This window comes from Pangasianodon hypophthalmus, chromosome 13 (genome assembly GCF_027358585.1).
Source record: "Pangasianodon hypophthalmus isolate fPanHyp1 chromosome 13, fPanHyp1.pri, whole genome shotgun sequence".
Taxonomy (NCBI): domain Eukaryota; kingdom Metazoa; phylum Chordata; class Actinopteri; order Siluriformes; family Pangasiidae; genus Pangasianodon; species Pangasianodon hypophthalmus.
The window spans coordinates 8941975-8962729 of NC_069722.1; the positions used below are offsets into that span (position 1 = coordinate 8941975).

A 20755-nucleotide genomic window follows, 5' to 3' on the forward strand; every position below is an offset into this window, starting at 1 on the left:
TTTGTTTGTTTATACTGTAGAATTTGGTGAAGAATGTATTTCATTGTACTAGTACTCTGTACAATGACAATAAAGTTAAATCTAATATAATAAATACAATAAATAAACCTCTCATGAGGGTGTGTAAGTAGGTGACGCATGTAGGGGAGATAACAGATTATATGTGCCTGGAATGCAAGAAGGAAAAAACCTTAGAACTTTAGACACAAAGGTCTTCAAGAGAGAGAAGACTACCTGAAGTCAGAGAACACACAATATCATGGAAATTTATTTGTGGAAGATTGTGTGTGTAGTATGTGCTCTACTCCTTAATGCTACAGGTAGGTGCAAAGGAAACGCTGGTTATGATGAAGTAAACATTCAATCGAGCAAATATTCAATAATACTCTCTCATATTTAATTATGTTTAATACGACAAAATATCAGCTGATTTGAAACCTCAGTGTTTGTAGTACTTTGTAAGCACTATGTAAAGAATGAAGGCATTTCTTTACTTATGGTACACATCGCAGAGCTAAGATATTGGCTGAACCACTAACATACATGAAGTTAGACTCTGAACCCAAATGACATAGTTGCAGTCTTACTTTGCCTGAGGTTTGTGAGGCTGTAGAGATTTGACATGGGACCAAATACTCACAAAGAGCAATTATTGTTATTGTTTTGGCCAGACTGCATACATAGTTTGTGTTAAAATGGATATCAACTTTCAGAGTGAGACTATTACAATACATTGATTTAATTGTCATTATTAGTGCTGAGTTTCTTGCACTCTACCTTGGATCTGACTGTCTTGTCTTGTTTTATATTCTGCCACACAAAAATGTGGAGGAAAAACAGCTTAATCTAATGTGGTAAAAGTAGGGTGAATTCAGATATATTGGGACAGTTTTTGAATTTCCATTTTATATATGCTTCCCAACACATTCTACATTTCTGAAATCCTCAAAGTGTTGACTGTCTCACATGCTTGGTGTGTGTGTGTGTAATATAGAATATATGTCATAACAATTTCATAAACTAAAATAAAATCATTTCTCCTACCTCAGTATTTTTCAAATATTTTTGAGTGATTACCTCTATGTATTGACATTGCAATATCATCATTTTTTAAAAATTTTTTTAATTTATTTTTTTTTTAAATTTGGTTTAACCATGATGGCCATCTGTGTCATGGCACACAACAAATATATATATATATATATATATATATATATATATATATATATATATATATATATATATATATATATATATATATATATATTGGTTATACAGCTGTTTAATAATAAAAATGAAAAGTATTTTACATGACCATCCTGACCCGAAATATTGAGGTTTCAGTAAACAGATGTATAACCAAAATTTGTTGTGTGCCATGACACAAAGATTGCAGTCATGGTTAAACCAAGGGAAAAAAAAATCTGGTGGTTTTGCAATGCCAATATATAGAGGTAATCACTCAAAAAAACAAACAAACAAAAAAAAAAAAACATTTAAAAATAGGAAAATTAAAAATGGCCAAGCAACCTGTGTTGGACCACCTGAGATGGAATGGAATAACCCTGAGTTAAACTGTCCCAGTTTTCCTGATGTCCCAATACACCTGAATAATAATAAAATAATACCATCAACCACATTGCTGTAAAATAACTTTATGACCGTTCCCCTGAAAACGATTAAAAATAAGGTTAAATGTGGACCTTTAATGAAAATCATTATAGGGCATTTACCTAGCATATCAGTTAGCATACAGTGTATGTATGCTAACCACCCACTCTGCGCGTGACCAACAGACAATCGCGGGAGCGAGCATTTTGCGCTTTCACGCGCCCGTCAGAAGCTCCCCAGGCAAATAACGCGTGCACAGGGCTCGCGCTGCACTAGCTACTTAACACATTTACGGCTTTTATTCAGTTATCATTAAGTGTTTTATCCTGGTCAGGGTCACAATGGGTTAAATGACTAATTTGTTTATATTTTGTTTACACTTGTATACTCTGTGGTATTACTCTATAGTAATGGAGGAAGTTAAAGTAATCCGGGTTATTAGAGAGAATTTATAGGCTACTGCATTTAGAAAAAGATACAAAGTCATATCATTTTTTTTTCAGCAATAAAGTTTTAAATAGACTAGTTTCCTATTTTTGCCTCTTGTAATAAAGGAAACTACACACAAATCTAACACACATGATGAAATTAATTTCTTCTGTATTTTGTCCTAAGGGTATGCAAACTTTTGCACCTAACTGTAATTAGAAGGCTAAACTCTCTTGTACTGTTGTACAAAGCATTGTGTGTAACTGTGTTCTCTCTTCCTTCCCCATTAGGCTCACTGTCCCAGCTAGATGGTAAGTTTTTGATTAACATAACCAAACATACTTTGGGCAGGCAAAATAATGATGCCATTATTTTTTGGCAAGAGAATTGGATTTATCATTGTGTGACATAGCGAAATAAAGCAACAGCTCTTCCATAATAGTATTTAGCTCTGCGGATGTCTGTTTTCATGTCTTATTGAAATTTTTCCAGCCTTACATTCGACAAAAAAGGTACATGTACCTGTTACTATAACTTACTCATGTATTCAACTATGTGTGTCTCTGTATTTATGGGGTTAATTATCAGACACCATGTCAGACCAAGTGGTAGGCATTTAAAAGGACTTATTTATTTATTTATTTATTTATTCTTTCTGTTTTCTACTAGTGTGTGGTCGGCCTCCACTGAACACCAAGATTGTGGGTGGTGGAGATGCTGCTCTTGGTGCTTGGCCTTGGCAGGTCAGCATTCAGTCAGGAGGCTTCCATTTCTGTGGTGGCAGCCTGATTGATGAGAACTGGGTCTTATCGGCTGCTCACTGTTTCCAAAGGTGTGGACAGGGAAAACTCTAAAATAACCATAAAATTATAATATGGGTGCTCGCATTTTAAACACATAAAAACATCTTATCTAAATTGTCCTATAGTTTACTGGAAGTAAACTTTTGTATGATAGTTTATTGTAAGTATAAAATGTTGACAAGATAAGGCATCCAATGAGCATGGGACATTATATGGCAGACAGTAGCAGCAAATTTAGTTATCAGTGAGATTCAGTCTGACTCAGTCTCTACTTTGATTTTCAGGACTTTACCGGATGTCACAGTCAATCTAGGGATGGTAAATCTGGAGGGGTCTAACCCTAATAAGCAGCAAAGAAGTGTTCGTACAACGATCAATCACCCAAGCTATAATGATATAAATAACGACAATGACATTGCACTACTCCAGCTTGCTGCTCCGGTGAATTTTACCAACTATATCATGCCGGTGTGCCTAGCAGCAACCAACAGTGATTTTCCCCCTGGAACTAATGTCTGGGTCACAGGATGGGGTGCCATTAGCTTTAGTGGTGAGTGCTCCACAGCCAGTGAACTGCATGTTTAATTACCTTATTTTTAATGTATAAAGTTGATTTGTCAAAGCATTTTGGTAAAAGTTCATCATGGATCTTCACAGGGCCGTATCCTGAAACCCTGCAGGAGGTGCAGGTGCCGATTGTCAATAACAGCGCCTGCGCAAACTCTTATGGACATAATATCATCACAGACAACATGATATGTGCTGGCCTCACTGAGGGGGGCAAGGACTCATGCCAGGCAAGAAACCAACACCATCATACTATGTCTGGTCACAGTACAGTGTCACGTTGTAGAAAAGCAGACTTGTAGCTAACAGCTTGTTGTCCATGCAGGGTGATTCTGGAGGTCCACTGGTGGTCAAGGTCAACACAACATGGGTTCAGGCTGGTATTGTGAGCTCTGGCCATGAATGCGCTTTGCCTAGGTTCCCTGGTGTGTACACCAGAGTGTCTCAGTACCAGGACTGGATAAACACAACCAAACACCTTGGATCAAATGGCAACTGTGGCTTCCCCAGCCTCTTCCTTTCTTTCTCCATCATCCCATTCCTCCTCTCCCTCTCTATCGTCTAGTCATAGTTCCTGATAAGAAAATCAAACAAAACCAGAAAGAGCTTTTTCAAAGATTTGTACTATACATCCACATATTTATTCATTTCACCTAAGTCTACACCACTCCAATGTAAAGCGAAATTGTATTACATTAATTTCTACAAACTATTTAACCTATTCGCTTGCTAACATCTGGTGTAACAAGTGAGCTTGAAACCAATGATTGCTGCTTGTACTCCAATATAAGGATTTTATATGGAACAAGTGAATCATGAGCACAAGTTAAATAAGGTGTAATTTGGGATTTGACCAGGAAATATATAATTGGTTTACTCATTGACAGCAACCTCATTACATAATGTCTCATGATAGAAGCTAAAACTAGGAACAATGAAATACCAGCATGATAAAGCACAGTCTTTTGGCTCATTCACCATAGCATGAAGTCTTGTAACAAAGTGATTAAAAAAAAATCTTGACACAATAATTTTTTTTTTTGCCTTAAATTTTCTTATGCTAAATTAATTTTGGTGTTGCACGTAACTTCAAATCTCAGCCAGAGATAAGATGTGCATATTTATTTACAGAAGACAGGAAAAAAAGACATATCTGTCCCCTACTGTGCCGCACCTAAAAATTCAGGTGAGAAATCCCAAAAATATCAAAAAAGATGTGACAACAGCACCACAGCTTTCACACCAACCTTGTGTCAGCATAACCTGATATTTTTTTCACTGTCACTTTTATATTTTTAAAAAAATCAGAGTATGTATTAACGTAATACCAAAACAAATAAAAAAGGGGAAAAAGTACAAATGACAATTCTTTATTATTTCAATAAATTGCATAAAGGAACATTAGCATATAAAAGTAGTGCACTGATAAATATTCATCATAGGAAAACATGGTAACAAACTTAGAATAGACTGAAGAGCTTGAACAGAATACATTATGAACACTTCGTCTACAGTCTATAGTGAGAAAGCTGGCTAGTTGCTGTCTGCGTCATCGCTGATGATCCCCTGCAGATTGCGCCAGTCTGTTGCTCTCTTGCGCCTCTTGCCCGCGTTGCCCTCTTCACTGTCTGAGTCAGAGCCCACCACACGTTTGTAGGCTGATGGTGGAGGTGAGCTACTCTGAAGATTCGTCCATGGTGCTGCAGCTCGCCGTTTAGGACGACCTGAAATACAAAGAGATGAACTTACATAGTTGGCAAAAGATAAGGATAGAAGCCAGTATAAAGGAAAAAACACTCAAGGATTCCTTGTATTTTGGTAGTGTATTTAACATCTGTACTGTACAAAAACTCTAGAAATCATAACTGTTTTATAGATAGTCCAGCTGCAGAACACCATAAGTTATTGGGCAAATGGGCAAGCTTGAATAGAAGTGTCCAGTATTGAGCTGCAAATTTTATTTTCATCCCAAATTTTATTTTCATCCCATAGGCATCAACCAATGCTGGATATATTTTCAGGTTGAGAGCTGCCAGTCCTGACACATTGCCAGTTTTGAGTCACTGATGAGGCATGGATCTCAGTGAGTTTTAGTTCAACGTCGTCATATATGGCCACGCCACATTGTTCCACAGATGAGGTTATATCATGAGCACTTTTTCTTCCATGTTTTTCTTATTCCAGCTCTCTGGCACAGGTTCATCTATTCACAAGGCTGTCTCCAATTCTTCAAATTCTTCCATATTACCTAATAATATGTGCTTTTTAACAAGCTGTTCTTTAGTCATCTTCTACTGTGTTCTTGAGCCATAAATTTTACCAGTGTGCTATTCCTTCTTAACAACATGACAGTTAATTTTGACAACCTAAAGTTTATTCTTATTCTATGCTTCATGGATTTATTCTAAAATTTGTGGCTTAAAGTTTCACTAACTGCGCATTTAAACCATGACTGGGACAATCGTGCTAAAATGGGTGTTAATGTTCGAGTTCGAGCCTGGACCAAGAAAGTCAGTATATCAGTGACGTACCCTGAGTGGTGATTATGTTGCTGACATCCAGTTCTGCCAGCTCCTGAGCTTCCTCTCTCTTCATTCTGGCCTTTTTACACTTCTCTATGGACGGCTGACCTAAAGGGTACAATTAATAACAACTGATATCATTGTGTACACTCAACACATATTAATAAAGATAAATATACAAGTATATGAGTTAGGCTTCACTGACCTTCCACCCCCAGCTCTTCCAGTTCTTTCTTGAGCACAGCAACTTTGGCCTTCACTGAGCGGCAGCCCTCTAAAAGCTTCTTATAGTTACGCCGTACGCCACAGAGAGCGATGTAGCGCTTAAGTCTAGACACGGCTTTATTCTCATCATCCTGTAGGTCAAGCCATACAGCAATCAGCATGGTTAATACATACCTGATCATACAAACTTGGTTATCTAAATTTAATGCATTCAGAAAAACTTTCCAAACGTCACCAAAATATTCTCTGTAGAATACTGTGCTTGGCCACAAGGTGTTGAGTACCTTTTCTCTAACAGCATGACTCAGACAGTAGCGCTGGCTGTAATTCAACTGATAGGTTTATATTAATGCTCTTGTTCTAACCTGGTATCGTTTCTATAGTAGCGACATTCACCTTCACAACACATTAACATGTTATGTCAGCGCTTTCTAACAATCAACTCATAAAAAGTAGACTTGTGCATTAATAAATTAAAAATTGTAATGCTGGACAAACTGCTGTGGTATAAAAGAAATAGGGAAAATAATCAACTGTAGCTCCGCTTTGAATCAGGCCACATTACACCACCCCTTAATTTAATTTTTTCCTAAAACAGCATACCTAATTATGTTTTATGTTTCTAGGCCTCTTTCCTTTCTTGCATCAATTCTTCAATCTTTCTGGGACTCAACTGGTCAGAATCGCTGTTATTATTCACTTGACTGACTACTGCTTTTCAATGATGTGGCTTTCATTTATATAAGCCTGCTTCAGAATTATATGGATAGTGTCGGTTATGTCGAAATTACTGGTTGGAAAGTGGGAAATAAGTATTGAAACCAAGACTCAGAATGGGTCTGGTGAAGTAATGCTTATGTTTTGCATTGAAATCTGACAGGATAGATGCAGATCATGAAGTATATATATTGCAGCGTAACCATAACACTGAAAATCTGCTAGACTAAATGTTATATACCAAGCTATTTTCTTCTCATTAGCTCTATACAGGCAATTAAAAAAAAAAAAAAAACTAAACTAAAGACTGATAACAGGAAATGAACACAAAATGGCGGTGAAGTTGGCAGCTTCATTATTCACCTTTCCTCCTTTGGCCTTGCTTTCACTCATTTCACTACTCTTTTTCTTTGACACACTCTTTTTTTTCTTCTCTTCTTCCTGTTTCGGCTTCTTCCCCCCTGCTTCTCCATCCTCCTCCAGAGAGGGCAAGGAAGAAGAGGAGGAGTCTGAATCCTCTGCCTCTTCCCTGTCTTTATCCTTTGCTTTCACTGGGGAAGAATAAGGTGATAAATGTGAGACATCACAGTAACACTAAGAACAGCTTTAAAGTAGAAAAGGCAGCACCCATACCTGTTTCTTTCACTTCTTCATCAGAGGACACTTTATCAACATCTTTCTTTTTATTCATTTCTTTATCACTCTCGTCTTCACTGCTTTCACTCGTGCCTTTCCTTTCTGTTTTCCTTGCCTCGTCTTCTTCACTTTCAGAGCTACTCCCGAAGACTTCCTTCTGCATTTTTCTAACCGCCTCACTCTCCGGTGACTTTGGCTCTTTTTTATCCTCTTTTCTTTTTCTCTTCTTCTGAGCGGCTGCTTTGCTCTTTTTTCCAACATCCTTTATCTCACCTTTGTTCTTCATCTCTTCACCACTCACGTCCTCCAGGCTGTCCGAACTCACACTTTGCTTTTTCTTTCGACCTCTAGCTTTTGCTTTCTTTTGATTTTCTTTGTCTTCATCTTTCAAGTCTTCATCACTCACCTCCTCCTCGTTGTCAGAGCTCGTGCTTTGCTTTGTCTTTCCACCTCTGGCTTTTGCGTGCTGATTTTCTTTGTCTTCATCAGAACTGCTGGAGCTGATGTGATCATCTTCGTCACTATCTAAAACCTTCCCCTTCTTCTTTGCCTTATTTTTCTGCTCCTCCTCCTCCTCCTCTTCATCACTTTCTGAGCTCATTTTCCCCTTCCTATTCCTTTTCACATTACGCTGTTCTTTTGGCTTCTTCCTTTGAGTCTTTGCATTCTGTTCTTCTTCACTCTCTTCTTCCATGTCCTTATCACTTCCATCATCATCATCCCCTTCTTTAAGCTGTTCCTCATTTGCTACTTTCTCTATTCCAGAGTCTGGGGAATCTGAAACAAATAGTGATGGAGAGGTTACACACACATATGCACCTGAAGATCTATAGTTGAGATGTAATGTTGGTTTGTCTTTAATAAGATCATTACATTCACCCCAAAGCTGAGCACTCTCAGAGAGATGCTCCATTTACACCTGGTATTAACATCCCTCTCAAATGATCAGATAACAAGTGGTTAGTAAAGACACATCGGTTCACCTCACCGTGTCTCGAATGGACTGGATGGACATTTCAAAAGCATTCTGTGGACAATGAACTATTTTGTGTGGATATGGACATGTTTTAATCATTGTCCTTCTGAAAGATCCATCCATAACCCAGCTGTAGCTTCTTGGCAGAAGCAGACAGATTTTTTAAGGAGTCAATGATCCCATGTATCCTAACAAGGTTCCCTGGGAATTTGGAGGCAAACAACATAACAGATCCTCCGCCATACATAAACGTGGGAATTAGATTCTTCTCTGTATAACCGTCCTTTAGTGTTTGTTGTCAAAAAGCTCTATACGTGTCTCATCTGACTCTGTAATCTGGTTCCTGCCACAGTTCCAGCAGCATCTAGTGCAGAAGTTCCCAAAAATTAGGGGTTGCGACCCCACGTGAGGTCACTTGATTTCCAAATGGGGTCAAAATCTCCTCTTTTATTAATTAAATTTACAAATTAATACTAAATGATGAATTATGTACACTAATATTTTTAAATGTCACTGAAAGTCACATTCATACAGCCTTAAAAAACCAGCGAATGGTCTGTTTTGAGCACCAATTTTCTGGATTTTCTAGATTAGTAAATATTTTTGAATGTATGGTTAGAGTTTTCGATTCGAGACACAGCCCATAACAACAATCATGATGGCGCTGGAACGTTTTAAAGAGAAGCAGAGATCATCAGTCTCTTTATCACTGAGCATAAAAAAATCCCTAAACATTTTACCTGTAAACCTGATGGACAGGGATATTTTGGCTCTGACAGGACATCAAGTTAATGTCACTTTTAGATCTCTTAAAAAAAAAAAATCATGCGTATAAACTGCATATAAACCACGTATACACCAGGCTCCTCTGCTTGGTCTCGGGCTGTATCACACTTTGGTAATTTTATGTTATTTTACTAACATAATAAAATGTTTAAATGTTACAACCGTGAACCTTGGAGAACATGCTGCCTCTCTAACCATCCTTCTGTCTGTGTGTGGGGGTAAAAACACTTCCTCTTCAGCAAGCACAGCTTATGCTGAAAACTGTATGATGTGTAAGTGACAGGAGACTTTGCCATGGACGAGATCTACGGGAGTAAAATTGGCGTGATTGCATACTCTCTCTCGTCTGTCAATCACAGTGACACTAGCCAATCATGGACATCTTTAAGCTCATGTATGTAGAAATGCAAATAGCACTCTTCTCCAAGTGTGTTGCGCTGCCTTGTAATGCAGTATGAGCAGCAGTGCAAAAAGATGCGGTTGGCTGGCTTCATGTGTCTTGGAGGAGACACATGATAACATTCACCCTCCCCAGTTGGTAGTGGTTGTATGATAGGAGAGAGCTGGCTGGTGGGTGCGAGTTGGCATGTGACAAAATGGGGAGAAAACAGGGGGGGGAAAAATCAAACAAGTGCCACATCTATCAGACAGAACAGCGTGGCAAGTTTTTTCAAAAGTAGCTATTTGCAAAAACCTCAAACCTGGCAACACTGGTAACTAGACAATTCTTGACTAGAGGGTTGCACAAGATGCATCATAACATCCCTTCCACATGTGGCATGAGTGAACAGATCACAATGCATCTCCTATTCATAGATGATCCCATTAACACTTGTCCTTACACTTGTGATCTGATCAACTGAGACTCATGTTAACACCAGGTGTAATCAGAGCCAGAGAAAGAGGCTCAAAACACAACTCAGAAAAGATATACAGCATGATAGTCACCTGGGGGATCTGGCGCAAAACGTGATTTCTTCTTTCTAGACACATCATCTTTGTTTTGCGCCTCTTCCTCATCTTCTTCGTCTTCCCTTTTCCGTTTATTTTGATTCTGTGGTGGACTCACACTCATTATTAATGGTTCATCATCACTGCTGCTGTCCTGTAAAGGTGCAAGAGGTGCAGGGTTCTGATTTAAACAACTGAGAAAGGTGCAATCAATGAATCATGCGCAGAACTGATGCATACCTGCATTTTTAATAGTTCTTCTTCTACGATTTGCTTGAGCAGCTGTCTGTGTTCTGCAGTGAGTGAGTCCCTGCCCACATGCTCCAGATACTTCTTTCGTAGTATGCCAAGTGTCAAAGTGCTACACACAAACAGACTGCAGTTCAGGATTCATCAACATGACACTAAGATGCATTAATATACTCCAAGCTTTACTGTGTTAGCATGAAAGCTCCATGATACGAGTTTAAAACGAGCTGCTGAGCTCGCGATGTTCCCACAACACTGCCTACGTCATGAGAACACACTGCATGAAAACATTAACAGGAAGTTTTTTTGTATTATCTTTTAACAAAAAGTCTGCTTACCTGAGGGAGCACCTCTGCAGCTCTCGGGAGACGAACTTGCGGATTGCTACAGCCTCTGAAACCATCGCTAAATCAAAAGATCACTTCGCTGGGAGGAAACGACGCGAAGATCTCGCGCACTTCCAGGTTTGGCGCGCTCTCTACCGGTCGCGCGCACGCTGCGCTGCGTCATCACGTACTCGCGTTCTGGCGATTCGAAATCCCTTTGATAGTGTTTAGACGGTCCCATATTCCCCGCTTTTTGTCACTACATTAAGAAATAATGTGTCGAAAAATATAGCGACACAATATCCGAATCTCGTGTCCGAGATAGCGCAGTGGTGGCGTGTCTCCGTCCCTGACCTGTCTCTAGTCATCAAATGCGCGTCCCCATCGTGGAGGGGGCGGGGCCAGTTAGTGACGTAGTAGCTATCAATCCACGCATGAACAATTTGTTTACAAGATCCAGTTACAGTTAAAATTCTACTTACTCTGCCAGCATCTGGGAATTAGTCTACTCACTAAATATTGGAATATACCCATTATATGATTAATTACACTCTTTAGACCTTATAGTTTAATTTAACTCTTAATTTTAACTTTAAAGGAAAAATCCACCATGGACGACTTGCATATTAATCTTTATAATTTACTTGCAATCTTAAATACCGTCCAAGATTATTTTGTAACGAAAGCCCGAGTTGACTTTTTAGTTTCATTAACTTTTTGGTCTATTTTCAGTTTGGATAACAGTTGCCTACATTACCCACAATGCCTACCTACCTGAAAGTGGCGCCAGTGGGACTTGTGTCATCTCTGCCTAAAGAGACTGATGCAGCAGCGCTTTAGTCTTTCAGTCTGTCCAGCTGTCACACCTCCTCATGCGTACACTCTGCTCAGACAGATAAGGTTCAAACAGATAAGCTTTCATGATAATAATTCAGTCAATGCCATCACACTCATCATCTCGTACCTGTAAGTGTCGAGTCTCTGCTGTAACTCAGCACAGCTGTGTCATATACAGTAGCTGCATTGCATTTTGGAACTTTGAATCCAACATTTGCTGGATTTCTCATTAAAATGACATTGAATTACACCAGAAAAAGAAAGTGAGTGAGAAACAGTGAGTGAGAAAAGACACTCTTGCTCTTTTTGTTTTTAGGAGCTAACAGCAAAACCTGATGATTATCACTTATTTTCGACTGTTGAATTTTTTTTATCCTATTAATTGTCATTGTACCTACTCTAGCAATGTCTCTAGCATGGCACACAACCGCTTATATCTCAGGGGAGTAACGAAAAAACAGCACTTACTAACAAATTAGCACCAGAATCACTAAACACATCACATATTTTTCACTATAAACATATTTAATCTGTTTGAGGGTAGACTTTTCCTTTAAGCCTGCCATGCTGGTTTTTTTTTTTCCTTTAAATACTGGCTTCATTATAAGGCCGTCCATACAGGTATTTTATTTGCGAAGCAGTCATTAAATATTGAATGAGGCTTACACTGACTAATGTATAAAATTTTTTTTATTAATGAACCTGTGGATAAAATAATAACCATCATTATTTATGGACAGCAACATGCTACCAAACAAATCCAAAATTTTCATACCCATCAGACATTTCTGATAATACTGTGCATATTAATATGTATTTCTTGATTTAAAATAAAAAAAAAGAATGAGTGTAAGTATTACATTGTTGTTTCACTGGTCATGAGAACATTTCCCATGAGACATTTAAGAGAGAACAGTGGTCTAGTGCAACAACTCTTCAAATCCTATTTACAGCAGTTTGACAGGTTAGCAATAGGTCATTATATGTTATCACTAAGAGTCAATGTCGTATACTTATAATTGAACTGCCAGTTACCTACAGCTCTGTCTGCATGAATGTGTTCCCAAAGAGCGTGTCACTTCATGTTAGGATGACTCCATGGCAGGCTTTCTTTTCAGTTTAAAAATCAAAATGTTCTTTGTCATTATCATCACATAAAACAGAGGAATGGTTTATTTGGATATAAAAAATAGACCTCGGTGGGTCACACAAACTGCCACCTTATACCCAAAACAAAAATGGAAGTTTTTGCAGTGGATATGCAACAATGTTTGGCAGTTTTGTATACAATGATCTATAAAAGTAATTCCTGCCCAGGTTTGTCAGTCCTTTGGATGATTCTCTGGCTATAGAAAACCTGCTATGGCCAAATCAGCATAACATTTTGTCAGTTTCCCAAGAGTTTGTCCTTCTAGTCAGTCTTCAAGTAAATGGTCAGATAATTCCATATTCACACACATTTTGGGTATGCTTATATAACTGGTTTATAGGGCTTTTGAAAGATTTAAACTGAAAACATACATTGCCTGGCTGCTTGATGAAACAATAGCAGATTTCTAAACTGAGATGTAGCTCCTTGAAGAAATACTCCAGTGTTTTTAAACTCTATCTATCTAAAATATCTGTAGCAAATGCGTGACTGTTACAAATAAAACTTGCTGATGCGTTTTCCTGTACTGAAAAGATGCTCGCTTATACTGGAAGTCTAAGGGTATTTGTTTATTTCGGTCTATAAACATTTATGCATACATGAATTCCCTTATTCAAAGGTATTGTAAATTAAGATCTAAACCACTACATATTCTTCCCTAAGACTACTTAGTTCTAAGGAAGAAGTTGTCATTATGGGTTACCAGCATAGTTGTGTAGACTTTATTGGGCATGGATACCAAAAATCTTGTAGAAAAGTGTTGGAAAGTTGGATAAAACCACATAAGAACAGCTTTTTTTTAAGACTCAGGTCTGCCTCTTCTTTATTATTAGAACATAACGGTTGTAGTTTTATTTTATATGCACTGTATCTTACTGACAGGAATTTGCAACTGCCTTTATACTCTCATTATAGGTGTGCTTTGAGTGAACAGGTTTTCCCCCTTTCCTCAGTACAGGGAAACACATAGAAAATTCCTGTCTGTCGCAATCACACACACGCTACAGACACAGTTGATGAAGAACAACAGTGGAGTGTTTATATAAGGATTACTTAAACACTTCTTTTGGGATACTTTAAGGAAAGGTCCAGGACGGCACCCACTCTAGTGGGAACATGCATCATACGTTAGTCAAGAATGAGTCGTCTCTATGTACCTCTGCAGCTGTCAGCCAACACACACATCCCCACAGAAAAACATCACAGTTCATCATTACGCATTCACAATTCTTGCACACACACACACACAAGATATTTCACGCATATTCTTTTTTTTAAAAAAGTTGAAAATTATGGACAATAAATTAACAGAATAATAAATAAAAATAAAGCAAAACTCAGAATGATATACATTCATCCTCAAAAATAAAATAAAAAGAAACCACACTGTGGCTCTTGAGATTATTTCTTAGTGCAGTGTTACTGTACCCAAGATCGATTCCCATTGCTGCTCAACCCCCCACCCATCCATCCTTGTATCCAAGTCCCTGCATATGAATTATTCACAATTGTCCTGTTATAGTACCATTAGGCTCTTTTTACTACTCATGTTTATCATTTCTCCCTCCATCCCTGCTTTCAGTCCTTGTACACAGTCTGCTGTCCGTGCCCCCTCTCGTCATGCATAATATGCCTCCGTACATGGATCCTCCTCACACGTCTGTCTCCACCCCCCACACCAGCCCCGTCTTCCTCTGACTGACCCACACCTGGAGATGAGACACCACCTGAGTCCAATAAACCCATGCCTCCATGACCAGAGCCCCGACCATTCTCATAGATTAGTATGTTTAGGGTTTCTTCAAAGATGCGAGCTTCTGGGAACTCAACCTATGAGGACAAAACAAATCATGGAAAGTGAAAAGTGAGTAACATCCAAATAAGAGACAAAATATAAAAACAAGCAGACAACAACATTTACCAGTGTACGCATGGTCTTTGCTTACTTTGGTCTGTTTCTTCTCGGTCGCATAAACGATGGAGGTACAGCAAACCTCAGCGATCTTGCGTCCTTCTCCGTAGAAGGACCAGCAGCAGATTTCATCTCCGAGCACGTCTTTAATGAAAAGCACTCTACCATTAAAGCGCAGCCCCAGTTTATCAAACAGCTCAATGTTCTTCAGCAAGTTGTCATCTGAGTTACTGGAGAAGTAATGAGGGGTTTTTAGAAATATTTCCACCAGAGTCAAACATACTATATGAGAAGTTTCAGTCATCTATGTCATGTTACTGTCTCAAATTCCTGGTATTACTACTCAGTCATGAAGGGTAACTCCCTGGAATTTAAACACTGTTTTTTTTTTTTTTTTTTTTTTTTTTTTTTATATTCCCACCTGTGACCTCATTTGGGTATTATGATTGTTACCAAATTGACGTGAATTAGCTTGAAGCTGGTACAAATCAGTGAGTTACTCAGTTTACTGAGTTTATGATGTTACTCTGCTTCTGTTTTGGCGTCTGCTCTTTCAGATGTACACAACAACAAGCAAGACCAAGCCACTGGTTTACGTTAGTCATTATACTCAAGCCAATTCACACCTCAAACCATGGTATCATATCAGTCCCATGACATCACACGTGTAAATTACAAGCAATGTTTGTGATCCAGGTATCTCCCCCCATTTATTAGACTTCATGAAGCGCCTCGGACAAGTGACTGATTAGTGATCAGCTACATATTATTACTAAAAGACATATATACAGAGCATGGCCAATTTTGATCTCTTGACTCCTGGCCACAGATGGCTTTGGCATCATTGGGATTTGAACTTGTGATCTCTCAACGATAGAGTGAACACCCGGGAATCTCCTCCATTATAATAGTTACGTTTTTACAGCTTTAATAGTATTTATGCATCGCATGGTGGTGTTGCAAGAGTGTATATGTGCTGACAGTACCTGGTATAGGAATATTTATTGTTCCCTCTATTATTCTGCAATTTCACCACAGGCTGAAACAGATTTAAAACAGTTTTAGAAATTATTCTATAAGATTAAGGTTACTTCATGAGCACATGGATAGGGATGCCTGTTTGCCCAACAATTTCTCTCACCTTCTTGCAGGTGGCGATCATTCGCTGTTCCTCCTTGGCAGAGGTGATCATAGGGATGTGACAGCCTCCCTCATAGACCTCACTGCGTTTCTACAGGATGAAAAAAATTGTTCACACCTTGAGAGAGACATCCTAATATCTGTTAATAAAAGGAGAATTGATGTGAGACAAGTGAAAACAATTATGTACAACAGTTTAAATAGACAATTTTTTCTAAAATGCTGATTGTAGTATTAGAAACAATTACCACAAGTTACCACATCTTAATGTGAACTGCTTTCAGAGCAATGAGAGAACTACAGCAGGCTCAGAAGGCATAAAGAAGGAAGACCACCAAGCAAAGTTGTGATTAACTGGAATTACTGCACTGATAAATATTAATTGTAGTTAAGATGAGCTTAAATGGTATTGCATGTACACAATATGGCCAAAAGTATGTGGACACCTGATCATCACACCCATGTCTGCCGTTTCCAAAACCTAGGGCATCAACACAGAGTTGCCGTCCCTCCCTCCCTTTTGTTGCTGTAACAGCCTCCGCTCTTCTGGGAAGGCTTTCCACTAGAGTTTGGAGTGTGGCTGTGGGAATTTGTGTTCTTTCAGCCACAAGAGCCTTGCATGCACTCTGCATTCTAGTTCATCCCAAAGGTGTTCAGTGGGGTTGAGGTCAGGGCTCTGTGCAGACCATTTGAATTCTTCCACTCCAACCTTGGAAAGGTCTTCATGGACCTCACATTGTGTACAGGGGCATTGTCATGTTGGAACTGGTTTGGGCCCCTTAGTTCTAGTGAAGGCAAATCTTAATGCAACAGCATACAAAGACATGCTAGACGACTGTGCGCTTACTACTTAGTGGCAAGAGTTTGGTGAAGGCTCATATATGGGTGTGATGGTCAGGCGTCTACAAACATTTGGCCGTATAGTGTGCATACTGGGTCAACACAGTGTGAATCACACAGTCACACAATCCAAATGTTCACTGAGCACACCTAAAGTAACTGGCTGACACACCAATCATACCATGTGGTACATTCAACACATATTTTGGCTCAGGTTGCCTTTATCTACTGTACTCTATGTGACTATGGCATTGGCGTATGATTGTGCAAGGAGGCTGACCTGCAGTGTGGAAAGGCAGTGCTGGATGAGACCCTGCAGTCTGTAGTACTGCGCCTCCTTCAGTACCTCCTCCAGCTCCCTCTGGCTCTCGGGGAGTGGCACAGTGCCATCTCGTAGGAAGTTCAGCACCAGGGAGAAATGGCGTCCACCTCTGTCCAACACCACCCAGCCTGGAGACAGAGAGGACGCACTGAGCTGAAACTCTGAGCTAAATAATTGCTGCACAGTGCAACAGTGTTCTTTATTTGTCCAAGAAAAAGGCTTAAACAATGTTCTTTATTTGCCAAAGAATAAGGCTCAGAAGCTTCTAGCTATCTTCAATCAGGAGCCCCATTCACATATTAAACAGTGTGAATGAAAAACAAAGTAGCAACTGACAGAGACACCAACCTTAAATTTTTAAACAGACTTTTCATAATGCATAGTAGTTCTCTTAAATATATAGTTAATTCATTACTGATTTACATGAGTTCCTTAATGTGCATTATCATAAATATATTGTTTTGGCTTTCTAATCTTTAGGATGGAAAGCACATTGAGAGAAAGTGCTATAGCATTAGTGCCAAACTTATAGGCACGCTTGGTAAATATGGGTAAAAAGGGTTATGGAGAAAAGTGTCTTAGTGGTTGGCTTAAAGTCACATTGGAAATAGGAGACGAAATTAATCTTTAACTCAGGAGTTCCCAAACTTTTGGGCAAACAACCCCAAATGGACACAAATTTTCTACAACCCCAAGACCTTTTTTTAATTCCAGATTTTGATCTGTAACATATGGACATGTTAGTAACATGCGCATATGTGACCTACGGGACTACAGGAAAATAAACCATGCCGAGACAATATGATGCGAAGCCTGGTTTTACTTGAAGCATGATTTTACACGTGTGTGCAGAAGCAGCAGCAATGCAAGCGTTCACACACTCACCTGCGTACATGACGTACATCTGGAAGATTTAACAACAACATTCACTATTTGGCATGCCAGACACAAAACATCCCTTCTACACTGTCATGATTACTGTCATAAGCTGTGTCTCAATTCGAAAATTTACATTCAAAATTATTTACTAATCTTGAAAATCTAGAAGACAGGTACGCAAAACAGACCTTTCTTTAGGTTTGAAGGCGACAGAAGAGGTTGTTCAATTTCAATCATTAAACGTGATAACCTAAACAAAACCTGGTTACTGTTATTGTTCACTAACTGTCTAAAATAGTACATAAGTATGCGGTTTGAGAAACAACACTGTTTAGCAGAAGTAGAAGAATGGAGAAATTTGTCCATTTTTATTGCTGAACTATGCCAGTGCAGCATCTCCAAAAAGTATAAAGACTAAAATAAATGAATAGTAGTCTATTCATTTAAATGTGGCTTCTCTCAATGTGACTCCGTGCAACAGTTCATTAGTATTAGCACATAAAATCTGTCTCTGATACTTCGAATATTAATTTGTAAGATATGTGAATGAAACAAAAGAGGAGACTGTGAGTATATAAATCATTTGTAAATCAAGCTACCTCCAAGCTAACTCTAACCCTTTGGGAAACCGTGCTTTAACTAAAGTACATATCTTCTATGACAATAAAAAAAATGAATCCTTATCAAAATGTTTTTTAAACAAAACCCTGTCACAATGACCATCTCTCACACATTAACACACACGGTCTCACCTTCTGAATCGATGGTCACCTCCACAGTGCCGTCACATATCCTCCTGAGCAGGCTGTCCTCTTTGCTGAGGGTCTGGACTGTGGTGTAATGCAGGGATCCACCAACGTTCAGCTTCACGTAATTACTGCCAGCCAGACCTGGTCCTGCCTTCTTCTCCACGCCATGGCTGGGGGACGGAGGGGCACAGCTGGGCTCCGGCACCACATTCCCACCAGAAGCTTCAGCAGACATCAGGAAAAAGCAGTCCAACCCTTGTAATGTACTGCCTACAGGTTAAACATATATGATCAGATACAGTAATGCACCAAACAGTACCATGAAAATCAACTGTACTCCAGTTTTAAGCAAAAGCTCAGTCAATAACAGCTTTGTAAGGCAGGCAATAAAGTGAAGTTAATAATCATCTCATCAAGGATCATAAATAAGACGCACAAAAGACGTCACCGCCCAGGATAAAACGCAATAAAAATTCGCATCGCCTGACTCATTCTGGTGCTATTCTTAGCAAGCAGAGACACATATAAAACCCACTACAGTCCAGGCTTTAGCACAGAGAACCACTTTGCAGTCGGGACTACAAGTTAGCTAGCTATTCCTCAGACCTTATCATTTCATGTTTGGTCATTTAACAGCTCTTTCCTCTCTAAAAAGGAATTAGGTCAGTCGCTGCCGATGGCGAGACAGTGACAGATCTCACTAGCCAACTAGCTAGCTAATCCCAGGATGAACCAGAGTAACGTTATTTCACCGTTTCTTGAGTCCAACTAGCTGTAATAATTCAGCGACCCGTTCTGAAAATATACACCACTAATAAACATGAGAAATAACGACGAAGCCATAATTATCTAGCCAGCACACAGTGCAGTAACTTAAGGCTAGCTAGCATGCTAGCTTACTTTCAGTCTTTGGCTAATAATGTTGACTGTTGATGGATGTCATGACAGAACTCAATGCTTACCGAGCTGCGTGAATGAGTAAGCGCCCTGAAGCTCAAACACAATTAAAAAACAGAGGGTTTACATTAATAATTATATACGAAATGTTATTTTCAATATTTGTGTTTTCAGTTTTATTTTCCGTCAGTCCTCATCCACTACTCGCTTCCTCTTGAGTACTTTCCAAGGTGCAGGAAACTCTACAGCCGATTGGTCAAAACACATGTCTGTCACTTTGTCTAGTCCCGCCTTTCCCTATGTATAATGCACAGTAGCTACGTACAAAGCATCATACTACCGTACTAAATAGTATGCCAAAATAGTAGCTATGGTAGCTATAGAAACAGACGGTTGCGTACTTATTAGACATTCTTTTTAGTACGGTAGTACGCGGTTTGGGCGTAGTCTGTATCTTGCACGTGCACTCTAGTGGGCTTGATTTCAACCAATCACGACAGCTGATTTAAATAGGTCACTGTTTTGTTTTTGTTCTGCAAAACGGGAAGGGTAAAGGTTAAATAACATATTTAAACAGTATTTAAAATTTTAATCAGTATTTAATTAATTTTAAATCCTGTAATCAGTTAGATGGCCTAATCCAATGATTTTCTGCACAATTTAAAATAATATGCTGTCATATAGTTTCTAATCATATTTTAGAGTGAAGGATGATCATGTATCTATTGGTGTACTATTATATATATATATATATATATATATATATATATATGTGTATGTGTGTGTGTGTGTGTGTGTGTGTGTGTGTGTGTGTGTCGCTTATTTTCAGAAACAGCTTTATGCGGGTCAGGGTCGCTGTGGAGCCAGAGCCTTTCCCGGGAACACTGGGTGTGAAGCAGGAAAACACCCTGGATGGACAGGGACAGGAGTCCACCCAGGGCACAAAGCACACATACACTATATTACCAAAAGTATTCGGTCACCCATCCAAATGATCAGAATCAGGTGTCCTAATCACTTGGCCTGGCCACAGGTGTATAAAATCAAGCACTTAGGCATGCAGACTGTTTTTACAAACATTTGTGAAAGAATGGGCCGCTCTCAGGAGCTCAGTGAATTCCAGCGTGGAACTGTCATAGGATGCCACCTGTGCAACAAATCCAGTCGTGAAATTTCCTCGCTCCTAAATATTCCACAGTCAACTGTCAGCTTTATCATAACAAAATGGAAG

At 39.0% G+C, this 20755-nt stretch overlaps 3 protein-coding genes across 3 annotated transcripts; 1 reads left to right on the forward strand and 2 right to left on the reverse strand.

Moving 5' to 3' along the window:
- Positions 1 to 163: 163 nt before the first annotated feature.
- LOC117598844 (serine protease 27-like) lies at positions 164 to 4760 on the forward strand. Its single transcript, XM_034310051.2, has 6 exons — positions 164 to 320; positions 2331 to 2351; positions 2710 to 2872; positions 3128 to 3393; positions 3501 to 3640; positions 3736 to 4760. Exons 1-6 carry the CDS (start codon positions 260 to 262, stop codon positions 3973 to 3975), a joined length of 891 nt encoding a protein of 296 aa, XP_034165942.2. The 5' UTR covers positions 164 to 259; the 3' UTR covers positions 3976 to 4760.
- A 4-nt stretch (positions 4761 to 4764) lies between these two features.
- Positions 4765 to 11183, reverse strand: hirip3 (HIRA interacting protein 3). Its single transcript, XM_026916344.3, has 8 exons — positions 10811 to 11183; positions 10464 to 10584; positions 10221 to 10377; positions 7508 to 8287; positions 7238 to 7425; positions 6138 to 6288; positions 5942 to 6040; positions 4765 to 5134 (listed from the first exon to the last, which is right to left on the reverse strand). The coding sequence occupies exons 1-8, from the start codon at positions 10873 to 10875 to the stop codon at positions 4944 to 4946; spliced, it is 1752 nt and encodes a 583-aa protein (XP_026772145.3). The 5' UTR covers positions 10876 to 11183; the 3' UTR covers positions 4765 to 4943.
- Positions 11184 to 12848: 1665 nt separating this feature from the next.
- kctd13 (potassium channel tetramerization domain containing 13) lies at positions 12849 to 19812 on the reverse strand. The gene is made up of 7 exons (XM_026917257.3): positions 19590 to 19812; positions 18631 to 18897; positions 16958 to 17127; positions 15839 to 15928; positions 15684 to 15736; positions 14732 to 14927; positions 12849 to 14615 (listed from the first exon to the last, which is right to left on the reverse strand). The coding sequence occupies exons 2-7, from the start codon at positions 18860 to 18862 to the stop codon at positions 14364 to 14366; spliced, it is 993 nt and encodes a 330-aa protein (XP_026773058.3). The 5' UTR covers positions 18863 to 18897; positions 19590 to 19812; the 3' UTR covers positions 12849 to 14363.
- Positions 19813 to 20755: the final 943 nt, after the last annotated feature.